General features: G+C 39.0%; 1 protein-coding gene across 1 annotated transcript; it reads left to right on the plus strand.

Moving 5' to 3' along the window:
- Positions 1-1,420: 1,420 nt before the first annotated feature.
- On the plus strand, positions 1,421-1,810 carry LOC138368102 (uncharacterized). Its single transcript, XM_069330403.1, has one exon. The coding sequence runs from the start codon at positions 1,421-1,423 to the stop codon at positions 1,808-1,810; it is 390 nt and encodes a 129-aa protein (XP_069186504.1).
- Positions 1,811-15,562: the final 13,752 nt, after the last annotated feature.

A 15,562-nucleotide genomic window follows, 5' to 3' on the forward strand; every position in this document is an offset into this window, starting at 1 on the left:
CTCGGCTACCAATGTTTTTTGTACTGTCACAGTTGATCGAGTGGTTAAAGAAGTAGGTACACCATGTGCATAGTGCTTCTGGCTGTCTGGGTTCGAATCCTTCTGGGGTGTGAAGTTTTCTGTTGCATATATGCTTGGGGACTATTCAAGCTTGTTCACATTTGTGTTGCTCACGTGGCCCACAAAGTGATATGATTCAATGAAATATCGATGCCCAAGCTTACCGCCACGTACTGTCGGGTTGTTGGGGAAATAGCCTCGGCTACCATTGTCTTTCGTACAGTCGCGGTTGGTCGAGTGGTTAAAGAACAAGGTATGCCATGTGCATAGTGCTCCTGGCTGTCTGTCTGTCATCAACATCGACGAAAACGTCCGTTCTCGAATCGACCAACACCTCGACATCTTTAGAGATCAACATCGCCACAGCACCGAAACCAGGATCATCAAGAAACTGACAGCATTATTTGGAGGACCTATGGCGATTCCACGACCTAGAGATGGCTTCCTAAACCTTGCTGGAATCAACCTCACTGAGGACCAAATCACTCTCTTAAATCTGGGTATAAACTGTCATGTTATCTCCAGACCAAGTGAGATGGCCCAGAAAGTAGAGTTGGAGTTCCTTTTGGACGACATATTCGACCTCTAGACGCAAAATAAGGTTACCACTAAAGACACCTTGCAAGTGGGACTTATTGCAGAAGGAGAAAAGATTCGAGGTAACTACAGAAACACCATACTGTCCCCCGAGCTCAAGGCGGCAGCTAAGAGCCTTCGTGAGAATAAGGAGATAGTCGTCAGGAGAGGTGACAAGTCGCCAATATACATTATTCTTAAAAAAGACGAATATCTGGCAAAAATGAACCTCATACTCTCCTACTAAACTAAATTCCAAAGGGTAACGAAGGACACTACAGCCGAATTTAAAACGAAGGTAAACAGATTGATCGAAACTGTGAACGCCAAGAAATCCGGACTCCACCTGCCAAAGGTTATTGAGGAATACAAACTTGGTTATGCGTATGGAAATGTCAATACCCACAAGCCTGGAAACCCTCTTTGGCCAATTATCAGATAGATACCTACACTCACATACTAATTGGCTAAGCGACTCAACTGTTTGCTGACTCCTTATGTACCTTGTGGTTTCAGCCTGAAGTCTCCAAACGAATTCGTGGACTTACAGCGGGGAGCACGGGCCACGGGGATAACAGCCTCGTTGGATGTAGAGTCGCTGTTTACCAACATATCTGTGGCTGAAACAATTGGGATGATAGTGGACAGAGTGTATCATCATCCGGCTTGTACTCCTGTTGACATACCAGAAAACATACTAAGAAAGCTACTCCAAGCCTGCATTAATGAAGCACCCGTCTTCAGTCCAGATGGGCACATGCATAAGCAAGTAGATGGGGTCGCTATGGGTTCTCCCCTAAGTGTCCTGTTTGCAAACTTCTACATGGGTACCATAGAGCAGAGGGTCTTAGTTGACATGGACTTGAAACCCGTCATATGCTGTCGGTATGTTGACAACATTTTTATGCAGGTGCCTGATGTCAGACATCTGCAGCAGCTGAAGGAGGCGTTCGAGCAAAATTCTGTGTTAAGTTTCACTTACGAGATTGAGAATGTTGGGAGGCTGGCCTTTCTAGATGTAACAGTCACGGAAAGGAACGGAGGCTTCCACACTGCAGTCTACACTAAGGAAACAAACATAGGAATGTGCCTCAATGCCAATAGTGACTGCCTAGTCGAGTACAAGAGAAATGTTGTCAACCCTTATGTCGACCGGGCTCTTAGCCACAGCTAAGGATGGAAGCAAGTCGATGAAGAACTCTGTAGGGTAAGGCAGGTCCTAATCAACAATGGCTTCTCTAAGGGTTACGTTGAAGACGTCATAAAAAGAAAGGTGAAACGCTATGCAACCTCTGAAGAGTCAACTAGCACAACACTTATACCCCCTATTAGACTGTTTTACGGGAACTTCTTTTTGACGGCTCATAGAAGACCAGAAAGAAAGGGACCAGAAAGATATTATTAATAGGAACGTCATTCCTACAGACAAAAATCAGAAAATACAATTGACAATTTACTGCAAAAACAAAAAACGGCCAACCTACTCATGAAAAACTCTCCAGACACCAAACAGAACACCTTGAAGGAAACCAACATCGTCTATGCCTTCACATGTCCGCTTGGGGACTGTAGGGTCCCAAAGAACTCAGTATATAGGCAAGACAACAACATCTCTTTCCAGGCGATTAACGATGCATAAGCAACAGGGCTCCATTAAGGAACATATAATCTCTTCCCACAGCCAGACCATCACCAGAGAAATCTTAACAAGCAGCACAAAAATCCTCGATAGATACAGCAATAGCAGGAGACTCAACATCAACGAGGCACTACACATCAAAAAGTCAACACCAGCAAATTAATGTATAACTATATTCTACCCACTTCAAGACCCCACTTCAAGATACTTTCATTCTTATGTTTTCATACCCAATTTATACCAACCTCACCCAAAACATTTGTGTCATATCACCCCTCACCCAAAACGAATATAAGCATGATATATGTTATGTGTAAACCAGATTTTGAGAATGTAAGAAGCCCTTAAGAAATGCTTTTAGGCATCAGACCAAAAATATAAATGTAAAAAATGAATTTTGGAGAGTTAATCTTTCAATTACCCTCGACAGTAAAGAAAAACGTAGGAAATATTGAGAAAATTGGTGTTAAAATTATTAATCTCACCCTTTCGGTCATATTCAACAACTCTCACTAATCATAACTCACCGATCCCTTTCACAATCCGATTTCGCAATCTCAACACCATCTGGCTCGTATCTTGTAACTCTGTCATCCCTACCCAGCCTCAAAACCTTACATTTGTCTGCATTAAACTGCATCTGCCAATCTTTTGACCATTTCAAAACATTATTTAGATCGTCTTGAAGAGATAGTGAGTCGATTTCCATGTTTATTTTCCTCCCTGTTTTTGTATCAACGGCAAATTTGCAAATATTATTGTTCAAACCTGAATCTGAATCATTTATATATATTATGAAGAACAGAGGTCCTAGGACAGAGCCTTGAGGCACTCCACTTACAACATTTTCCCAGTCTGACTTAACCTCATTAATACTAACTCTCTGTTTCTTTTAGTATAGCCATGCCCAAATCCAACCTAATATAGCACCCCCAATACCATTACCCTTTATCTTTTTAATCAGTCTTTCACGTGGCACTGTATCAAAAGCTTTGCTAAAGTCAAAGTACACAACATCGCAAACCTTACCACTATCAACTGCCTCAACTGTGCTGGACTATAATGATATCAAATTCGTTAAATATGAACGGCCATTTGTAAACCAAGGTTGTGAATCATATATTAATTTATGTTTTTCAAGATGAAGACGAATGGTATTTGCAATTATCAATTCAAGTAACTTTCCCACAATAGACGTTAGGCTAATTGGCCGATAGTTTGACGCAAGTGATCTATCTCCTTTCTTATATATAAAATTGGTACCATATTAGCAACCTTCCCCGACTCTGGCACTCTGCCTGACTCTATTGATTTATTACGTATGGTTGACAGTGGCTCACAAAGCTCCTCTTTGCATTCTTTAAGCACCCTGGCAAACACTTCATCCGGCCCTGAGGATTTGTTTGGTTTGAATTTTACTATTTGTTTAATAACATCCTCCCTGGTAACTGCTAAAATAGTCAACCTGTCCTCGTCCCCACCCACATAGACTTGTTCGGCTGAAGGCATAGTGTTAAGTTCCTCTTTAGTAAATACAGTGATAAAATATTTATTAAAAATACTACTCATCTCTTCGTCATTATCAGTTATCTGACCTGTCTCAGTTTTTAATTGTCCTATCCTTACTCTAATCTTTGTTCGATATAACTGAAAAAATCCTTTAGGATTTGTCTTTACTTTGAACTCTGTTCGTAAAACAGAAATTTTGGTCGATTTTTGTATTTTTTTTAGTTTGCAGCGTACAGTATATTTACAATGTTTTCTCATATTTTCTTACATCCCAACAATTAATCCATTCAAACAAACCAATAAGACACTCCCATTCCATCGAACGTCTCTGTCACACCACTCTCCCCTTCAATTCTTCACGTGCTTCCTCCGTTCCTCATCTCTTCCTGCCATAATTCTGGCGACTCTGTCTCATACCTTTTCTGTATTCCCCTTACTTCACACTTCATCCGTCTCTCCTCATCTCACACACAATTTGTCTACCTTCCCTCTTACACCTCTTCCCACTTACACCTTTCTCTTTCAATCTCTTTCCCTAAGACATCATTTTCATACAGCTTTTCCATTCATACCTCCTCTTTTATTTACCATATCTTCCCCTCCCCCTCTCTTTAGCATCATTTTCGTCATCCTTGACACTTCCCCTCAACCCGCCCTCATATACCTTCTTTACCTTGAACTCTTTCCCACCTTCTTCTATTCCATCCACCACCTTCCCCTTCCCTACCCCTTCAGAAGTCGACTCCTCACTCCCCTCCCTCCAAGGCCCACCTTCTCCTTCCTGTCCCACCTACACCACTACGACTATTACACGTTAGCAGCATCACCATTCAAAAACAATATAATGGGGTCTAAGCCCCGCCCCATACGGGCGGTATTGACAAATTCCTCCCGATACCCAATAAATAAGGAACGTCGCATCGGTTAAGGACTAATCGTGTATCCCAGAGAAAGATTCCCTGCTTCCGGGGATTGTAAAGTTGGGGTAGATACCCACGGCTGAGAGCTGGAGTGAGTCGTATTTTGTTTGTGGGTAGTATTGGAGAGATTGTCGAAAGGGAATCTCATGTCTAATGGTTATATAGGAGTTAGAGCCTGCACTGATATCAAAGAGGTCCATGTTGTTACAAGAGGGGACCTTACTGGGTCTGTGTCGATACCTGAGATGAGGACCACACAATGACAACCGCCGCGGGTCTTTACTCCCACACATTTGGGTGCCACTGATCGCCCTGGGAGCCCTTCAGTCGACCCACAGGTGGAACCACTACTAGCGATCCGGCCTTGTACCCACGGAAGAGTAAAGGAAGACTCGGTATTAACCTCAAGACGTCGCTTCATGCGGCTACAGCAATTCCTCCAAGTTTTGCCCACCATAACTAAGGTGTCACAGGTCACCTGTCACTCACCTGTGTCACTCAACTACTCATAAGGTCGCCAGCTGGGTTTGTAACTCTGCATCCCAGCAATGCAGTTCACTGGTTACACTCTGTGTCGCCAGACAATAGTACGTTGCCACACTCACAGTCTTAATTGGTGTTACTAGCCTAGGATAGCTTTCCATAAATATCAGTGTTAAATATCAATAGTGTGGTGCATATAGTGTTACTTATATAATCATCAAAGAGAGATGGAGGGAGCACTAAAACACATCACTAAAAGTGATAGAAAGTTTTCTATACAATATATATATATATATATATATATATATATATATATATATATATATATATATATATATATATATATATATATATATATATATATATATATATATATATATATATATATATATATATATATATATGTCGTACCTAGTAGCCAGAACGTACTTCTCAACCTACTATTCAAGGCCCGATTTGCCTAATAAGCCAAGTTTTCATGAATTAATTGTTTTTCGACTACCTAACCTACCTAACCTAACCTAACCAAACTTTTTCGGCTACCTAACCAAACCTAACTTATAAAGATAAGTTAGGTTAGGTAGGGTTGGTTAGGTTCGGTCATATATCTACGTTAATTTTAACTCCAATAAAAAAAAATTGACCTCATACATAATGAAATGGGTAGCTTTATCATTTCATAAGAAAAAAATTAGAGAAAATATATTAATTCAGGAAAACGTGGCTTATTAGGCAAATCGGGCCTTGCATAGTAGGCTGAAAAGTGAGTTCTGGCTACTAGGTACGACATATATATATATATATATATATATATATATATATATATATATATATATATATATATATATATATATATATATATATATATATATATATATATATATATATGTCGTACCTAGTAGCCAGAACGCACTTGTCAGCCTTCTATGCAAGGCCCGATTTGCCTAATAGGCCAAGTTTTCATGAATTAATTGTTTTTCGACTACCTAACCTACCTAACCTAACCTAACCTAACTTTTTCGGCTACCTAACCTCACCTCACCTATAAAGATAGTTTAGGTTAGGTTAGGTAGGGTTGGTTAGGTTCGGTCATATATCTACGTTAATTTGAACTCCAATACCAAAAAATTGACATCATACATAATGAAATGGGTAGCTTTATCATTTCATAAGAAAAAAATTAGAGAAAATAAATTAATTCAGAAAAACTTGGCTTATTAGGCAAATCGGGCCTTGCATAGTAGGCTGAGAAGTGCGTTCTGGCTACTAGGTACGACATATATATATATATATATATATATATATATATATATATATATATATATATATATATATATATATATATATATATATATATATATAACTGAAAACTCACACCCCAGAAGTGACTCGAACCCATACTCCCAGATGCCACGCAACTGGTATGTACAAGACGCCTTAATCCACTTGACCATCACGACCGGACAAAATGAGGTGATAGCCGAGGCTATTTGAACCACCCCACCGCCGGCACTCGGATAGTAATCTTGGGCATAGCATTTTACCAAATCACCTCATTCTTTGGGGCACACGTGAGGAACACAAATGCGAACAAGCCTGAATGGTCCCCAGGACAATATGCAACTGAAAACTCACACCCCAGAAGTGACTCGAACCCATACTCCCAGATGCCACGCAACTGGTATGTACAAGACGCCTTAATCCACTTGACCATCACGACCGGACAAAATGAGGTGATAGCCGAGGCTATTTGAACCACCCCACCGCCGGCACTCGGATAGTAATCTTGGGCATAGCATTTTACCAAATCACCTCATTCTTTGGGGCACACGTGAGGAACACAAATGCGAACAAGCCTGAATGGTCCCCAGGACAATATGCAACTGAAAACTCACACCCCAGAAGTGACTCGAACCCATACTCCCAGATGCCACGCAACTGGTATGTACAAGACGCCTTAATCCACTTGACCATCACGACCGGACAAAATGAGGTGATAGCCGAGGCTATTTGAACCACCCCACCGCCGGCACTCGGATAGTAATCTTGGGCATAGCATTTTACCAAATCACCTCATTCTTTGGGGCACACGTGAGGAACACAAATGCGAACAAGCCTGAATGGTCCCCAGGACAATATGCAACTGAAAACTCACACCCCAGAAGTGACTCGAACCCATAATCCCAGATGCCACGCAACTGGTATGTACAAGACGCCTTAATCCACTTGACCATCACGACCGGACAAAATGACCTGGGGACCATTCAGGCTTGTTCGCATTTGTGTTCCTCACGTGTGCCCCAAAGAATGAGGTGATTTGGTAAAATGCTATGCCCAAGATTACTATCCGAGTGCCGGCGTTGGGGTGGTTCAAATAGCCTCGGCTATCACCTCATTTTGTCCGGTCGTGATGGTCAAGTGGATTAAGGCGTCTTGTACATACCAGTTGCGTGGCATCTGGGAGTATGGGTTCGAGTCACTTCTGGGGTGTGAGTTTTCAGTTGCATATTGTCCTGGGGACCATTCAGGCTTGTTCGCATTTGTGTTCCTCACGTGTGCCCCAAAGAATGAGGTGATTTGGTAAAATGCTATGCCCAAGATTACTATCCGAGTGCCGGCGGTGGGGTGGTTCAAATAGCCTCGGCTATCACCTCATTTTGTCCGGTCGTGATGGTCAAGTGGATTAAGGCGTCTTGTACATACCAGTTGCGTGGCATCTGGGAGTATGGGTTCGAGTCACTTCTGGGGTGTGAGTTTTCAGTTGCATATTGTCCTGGGGACCATTCAGGCTTGTTCGCATTTGTGTTCCTCACGTGTGCCCCAAAGAATGAGGTGATTTGGTAAAATGCTATGCCCAAGATTACTATCCGAGTGCCGGCGGTGGGGTGGTTCAAATAGCCTCGGCTATCACCTCATTTTGTCCGGTCGTGATGGTCAAGTGGATTAAGGCGTCTTGTACATACCAGTTGCGTGGCATCTGGGAGTATGGGTTCGAGTCACTTCTGGGGTGTGAGTTTTCAGTTGCATATTGTCCTGGGGACCATTCAGGCTTGTTTGCATATATATATATATATATATATATATATATATATATATATATATATATATATATATATATATATATATATATATACATCAATCACGTGTTTATTTTCGTGATATACACACATATATATATATATATAAATATATATATATATATATATATATATATATATATATATATATATATATATATATATATATATATATATATACATATATATATATATATATATATATATATATATATATATATATATATATATATATATATATATATATATAAATATAGTTTGTGAGGGTACCACCTCTGGTGCCAATGTGGGGACCCATAGCCTCGGAGAAGAAAATAACAAGTATTCAGAGGAGACCTTGTGGTTTCTCACTGAACACTAATATTATCTTCTCCTACCACCCCCATTCTTTTGTATGTACACATATATATTTACTTTATTTGAACTTTGTTACAAAAAAGGAGTTGCATATGGGTTACAAAGATGGTTGTCATAGGTTCTCGAGTTCCTCCAGCTCCTCAGATGGCGGGCAGGAACCCTGGATGCAGTGCGCATTTCCCCTCTGTATCGCCACACTGAGGCGCTGGAAAAGAAAGCTTGCAGCTCTTGGGTCCCTTGTTGTTTCAATGAGCCTAGAACCCAGTTCCTTCAAAAAACTGGTAGCACTTTTACCCCAGGCGCCGAGCGTCTCAGAAGCAATGTATATATATATATATATATATATATATATATATATATATATATATATATATATATATATATATATATATATATATATATATATATGTATATATATATATATATATATATATATATATATATATATATATATATATATATATATATATATATATTATAAACCTAGAAGGGGTACCACCTCTGGTGCAAGTGTAGGGACCCATAGCCTCGGAGAAGAAAATAAAGAGTACTCAGAGAAGACCTTGTGGATCCTCACTGAACACCTTGATATTTTCTTCTCCTACCACCCCTATTCTTTTGGTATGTGTGTATATTTATCTAACTTTATTTGAAAATGTCATTACACAAAAAAAGTTACAATATTGATTACATGCAGGGTACAAGGCTGCTTGTCACAAGTTGTACAGCTCTTCCAGCTCCTCAGATGGCGGGCAGAAACCATGGATGCAGTGAGCATTTGCTCTCTGGATTGCCACACTAAGGCGCTGAAAAAGAAAACTGGCAGCTCTAGGGTCTCTAGTTGTTTCGATTAGCTTAGACCCCAACTCCTTCAAAAAAAAAATATATATATATATATATATATATATATATATATATATATATATATATATATATATATATATATATATATATATATATATATTATTAAATATGACCGAAAAAGTAAGATTAATAATTCTAACACGAATTTTCTCAATCTTTCGTACATTTCTTTTCACTGTTGGAGGTAATTCAAAAATCAATTCTCCAAAATTCATTTTTATTTCTAGTCTGACGCGACACTTGAGCGCGTTTCATAAAACTTATTACATTTTCAAAGACTTTACACATACACAACTGAATAGAACTTACATATCTCCGATTTGTTTATATTTACATTTGAGTGAGGTGGATGGGGTGAGGTGGTATTTAATAGGGTATTAATTTCATCAACACAAGACAGAACACGAAACAATGGGTATTGAAATGGAAGTGATTGTAGAAAGCCTATTGGTCCATATTTCTTGATGCTTCTATATTGGAGCGGAGTCTTGAGGTGGGTAGAATATAGTTGTGCATTAATTGGCTGTTGATTGCTGGTGTTGACTTCTTAATGTGCAGTGCCTCGCAAACGTCAAGCCGTCTGCTATCGATGATTTCTGTGTTGTTTACTAGGATTTCTCTGGCGATGGTTTGGTTGTGGGAAGAGATTATATGTTCCTTAATGGAGCCCTGTTGCTTATGCATCGTTAAATGCCTAGAAAGAGATGTTGTTGTCTTGCCTATATACTGTGTTTTTTTGGAGCTTACAGTCCCCAAGTGGGCATTTGAAGGCATTGACGACGTTGGTCTCTTTTAAAGCGTTCTGCTTTGTGTCTGGAGAGTTTCTCATGAGTAGGCTGGCCGTTTTTCTGGTTTTATAGTAAATCGTCAGTTGTATCCTCTGATTTTTGTCTGTAGGGATAACGTTCCTATTAACAATATCTTTCAGGACCCTTTCCTCCGTTTTATGAGCTGTGGAAAAGAAGTTCCTGTAAAATAGTCTAATAGGGGGTATAGGTGTTGTGTTAGTTGTCTCTTCAGAGGTTGCATGGCGTTTCACTTTCCTTCTTATGATGTCTTCGACGAAACCATTGGAGAAGCCGTTGTTGACTAGGACCTGCCTTACCCTACAGAGTTCTTCGTCGACTTGCTTCCATTCTGAGCTGTGGCTGAGAGCACAGTCAACATATGCGTTAACAACACTCCTCTTGTACCTGTCTGGGCAGTTGCTGTTGGCATTTAGGCACATTCCTATGTTCGTTTCCTTCGTGTAGACTGCAGTGTGGAAACCTCCGCTCTTTTCCATGACTGTTACATCTAGAAAGGGCAGCTTCCCATCCTTTTATATCTCGTAAGTGAAACGCAGCACGGAACTCTGCTCAAATGCCTCCTTCAGCTCCTGCAGATGTCTGACATCAGGTACCTGTGTAAAAATGTCGTCAACATACCTGCAGTATATGGCCGGTTTCAAGTTCATGTCGACTAAGACTTTTTGCTCGATGGTACCCATGTAGAAGTTTGCAAACAGGACACCTAGGGGAGAACCCATGGCGACCCCATCTACTTGCTTATACATGTGCCCATCCGGGCTCAAGAAGGGTGCCTCTTTAGTACAAGCTTGGAGTAGTTTCCTCAGAATATTTTCTGGTATGTCAAGAGGAGTACAGGCTGGATCACGATTCACTCTGTCGGCTATCATCCCGATTGTCTCGTCCACAGGTACGTTGGTAAACAGCGATTCTACGTCCAACGAGGCTCTTATCCCTGTGGCCCGTGTGCCCCGCAGTAAGTCAACAAATTCCTTTGGAAACTTCAGGCTGAAGGCGCAAGGAACATAAGGAGTCAGCAGGCCGTCGAGTCGCTTCGCCAGTCTGTACGTGGGTGTGGGTATCTGGCTAATGATTGGCCGAAGTGGGTTTCCAGGCTTGTGTGTCTTGACGTTTCCATACGCATATCCAGGTTTATATTCCCCAATGATCTTTGGCAGGTGGAGTCCGGATTTCTTGGCGTTCACAGTTTCGATCAGTTTGTTGACCTTTGCTTTTAATTCGGCTGTAGTGTCCTTCGTTACCCTTTGGAACTTAGTTTGGTCAGAGAGTATGAGGTTCATTTTCGCCAGATATTCGTCTTTTTTAAGAATGACATATATTGGCGACTTGTCACCTCTCCTGACAACTATCTCCTTGTTCTCACGAAGGCTTTTAGCTGCCGCTTTGAGCTCGGGGGACAGTATGGTGCTTCTGTAATTGCCTCGATTCTTTCCTCCTTCTGCAATAAATTCTGCTTGTAAGGTATCTTTGGTAGTGACCTTCTTTTGTGTCTCGAGGTCGAATATGTCGTCCAACAGAATTTCTAACTCTACTTTCCGGGCCATCTCACTCGGTCTGGACATAACATGACAGTTTATGCCCAGATTTAGGAGAGTGACTTGGTCCTCAGTGAGGTTAATTCCTGCAAGGTTCAGGAAGCCATCTCTTGGTCGTGGAATTGCCATAGGTCCTCCATATAATGTAGTTAGTTTCTTGATAATCCTTGTTTCAGTGCTGAGGTGATGTCGGTCTGTGAGAATGTCGAGGTGTTGTTCAATGCGGGTACGGATACTTTCGTCGATGTTGCTATTTCTCCACTCGTTTGTAGCATGAAGTAGTTGCGTTTTGTTGTCTTTGATTTCATTCTCTGCCTTGTATATCTGATCACGAATCAGATCCTGGCGATATTGTATCGTGAAGGCTTGATTCCTTGCTGCTGGGTAGTGCGCTTTAATATTAGTATATTTTAGTAGCAGTCTTTCCTGTAGACATATATTATTAAATATGACCAAAAAAGTAAGATTAATAATTCTAACACGAATTTTCTCAATCTTTCGTATATTTCTTTTCACTGTTGGAGGTAATTCAAAATCAATTCTCCAAAATTCATTTTTATTTCTAGTCTGACGCGACACTTGAGCGCGTTTCGTAAAACTTATTACATTTTCAAAGACTTTACACATACACAACTGAATAGAACTTTCATATCTCCGATTTGTTTATATCTACATTTGAGTGAGGTGGATGGGGTGAGGTGGTATTTAATAGGGTATTAATTTCATCAACACAAGACAGAACACGAAACAATGGGTATTGAAATGGAAGTGATTGTAGAAAGCCTATTGGTCCATATTTCTTGATGCGTCTATATTGGAGCGGAGTCTTGAGGTGGGTAGAATATAGTTGTGCATTAATTGGCTGTTGATTGCTGGTGTTGACTTCTTAATGTGCAGGGCCTCGCAAACGTCAAGCCGTCTGCTATCGCTGTACGAAACTTTAGTTTTTAGTATTAACTAGAAATAGTTTTACGAAACTATCGATGTAAGTTTTACGAAACGCGCTCAAGTGTCGCGTCAGACTAGAAATAAAAATTAATTTTGGAGAATTGATTTTTGAATTACCTCCAACAGTGAAAAGAAATGAACGAAAGATTGAGAAAATTCGTGTTAGAATTATTAATCTTACTTTTTCGGTAATATTTAATAATATATGTCTACAGGAAAGACTGCTACCAAAATATACTAATATATATATATATATATATATATATATATATATATATATATATATATATATATATATATATATATATATATATATATATATATATATATATATATATATATATATATATATATATATATATATATCATTGAATATGACCGCATACTCTGTATTTACTATCTTCTGATTTATGGCTTCTATCCCTCTAACTATTTTCTTAGCATCAGGGCTTAGCTGAAAGAGGAGTTCTCCAAAACTCATTTTCGTTATTTCAAGGTGAAGAAAAAAGTGAATAACTATAGAACGTATTACACTTATTTATGCAATTTGCACAACGTTTCGAACCTCCATGGTTCATTCTAAAGTGAAAAGAATTTATAGAACTGGTTCATTTATACCCGCACTGGGTCAGGTGATGACAATATAGGTAAAAACATGGGGGATACATAAGGGATAAATGGGGGATGAAGCACATAAGAACATAAGAATAAAGGTAACAGCGGAAGGCCTATTGGCCCATACGAGGCAGCTGCTATCCACATACAAAGATTAATCAAGTGTAATTGGCCTGTTATGTTGAACAGTGTCTTCTGTGTTGGCATCGTTATGTTCTGGTCTTGTCCTTACTCTCATGGTGGGTAGAGTAAATAGTTCCTTGATTTGGGTGTTCATGGTAGGTTGTTCTATTCTTATGTGAATTGCTTCAAGAATTTGTAATCTTCTTGCATCTTGGGTTTTGTCTATTATACAGGTATTTTTGTTCAACATTTCTCTTGTTAGGGTGATGTCATGGGCTTGTCTCATGTGATTCCTGGGGGCACCGGATTGAAGATGGCATGTCAAACGCCTCGTCAGCTTGGTCGACGTCATACCTATGTACTTAGATTGAAGGTTACATCCTTCGTGGGGGCAAGTGTACATGTATACAACGCTTGACTGCTGTAGAGGGTTCTCCGTCGGCTTCGGGCTGTTTTTGATAAGGAGTTCGGAAGTCTTCTTGGTTTTGTAGAATATTATCAGGTTTATGTTTTGGTTAGGAGTAATGCTTTTTACTCCTTTACGGATTATTTCTTTCATTATTCTTTCCTCTTTTATATGTTCACTGTGCATGGTTGATTTGTAATATAATTTTATTGGAGAAATTGTGGTTTCTGTTCTAGGTTCAGGATTATACCATCGGTCCAAGTGTCTTCTTATAGCAGCGTTTATTTCCGCGTTGCTATATCCTCTGTTCACCAATACCTGAGTTACTCTTTCAAACTCTACTCACGTTGCTCCATTCGGAGCAGTGGGTAAGCGCTCGGCGAATATAAGCATTGAGAACACTGGCTTTGTATCTTTGGGGGCACTCACTTCTACCGTTCAGGCATAATCCTATGTTGGTGGGCATAGTATATACGTTGGTGCTTAAAGAGGTTACTTAGTATATATACTAAGTATATATACTTAGTATATATACCAACGTATATACTAAGCCCACCAACATAGGATTATGCCTATGATTCACTCACAACAACTTCCATTTTCAGTATCCAGACTAAGGTAATAGGAACAAGTTAAAAATGAAATAAAATCAATATAATTAGGCAAGTAGGATACACATTACAAGTAAAATTAAAGACTCAATGAAGATTGACAAAATTAGTATCCAAAAATATTATGGAATTAATAAAAATGACAAAGATAATTTAAATTAATTAATACATATGAATATAATCTTAAGGGGGCTTATCACACTAAATTAAAAGTTGTTCAATTTGCTTATAATTTTTTTTATGAAATGGTTATAGAAAGGGCTGCAACTGGTCCAAGTTTCACCATCACACCCTAAACAGAAAAGGAGAAAAAAAATACACAACGTATTATGCAACGAATGTTCAACATTTTCAAATAATCTCAGGAAACACATGTGTCAACTAAAATGTCTACTATGTGCTGTAGAAGCACAAACTCTTGTAATAATTGTAATATGTATGTGCAATATATTTATATGTAAATTTTTTTTTTTCTTTTTCTTTTTTTTTTCTTTTTTTTTTGGCTAATTTTTTTTCTCGTTTGTTATCAAGGGATTTGCATGAAACTTGCACACCTTGCTCAATGGATGCCTATCTGCAAGGGTGCCAATTATGAACGAAATCTGTCGAAGTCAAGCTCAGCTACAGGTGGCCGAACTTGGATCTTTATTTTACTCTGGAAAGTAATTTACAATTTCAAGGCGTTTCTCAGCTTTCATTTATTAATCAATTTACATGCAAATTACACCTTATATGTAGAGTTTGTGCTTCTACAAATCTATTGAGACATTTTAGTCCAAAGTCCATTTGTTGGTTTTATAAAAATTTATAAACATCATATATTGCATATTTTTGGAAGGGTAACTTTGAAAAATTATATTATTGCACTAAACACTTTCTTTGATAAAACTGATCAATACAATCTATTATTATGTGTTACTTTAATATCTGAGTGTTATAGAAATGATTTTAGTTGACACATGTTTTCCCTGAAATTATTTGAAAATGTTGAAAATTCGTTGCATAATACGTTGTGTATTTTTTTCTCCTT

Source organism: Procambarus clarkii, chromosome 24, assembly GCF_040958095.1.
Source record: "Procambarus clarkii isolate CNS0578487 chromosome 24, FALCON_Pclarkii_2.0, whole genome shotgun sequence".
NCBI lineage: Eukaryota > Metazoa > Arthropoda > Malacostraca > Decapoda > Cambaridae > Procambarus > Procambarus clarkii.

Excerpts from the sequence above, each read along its gene's own strand:
- LOC138368102 (XM_069330403.1), top strand. The coding sequence starts at position 1,421 with ATGGGTTCTCCCCTAAGTGTCCTGTTTGCAAACTTCTACATGGGTACC.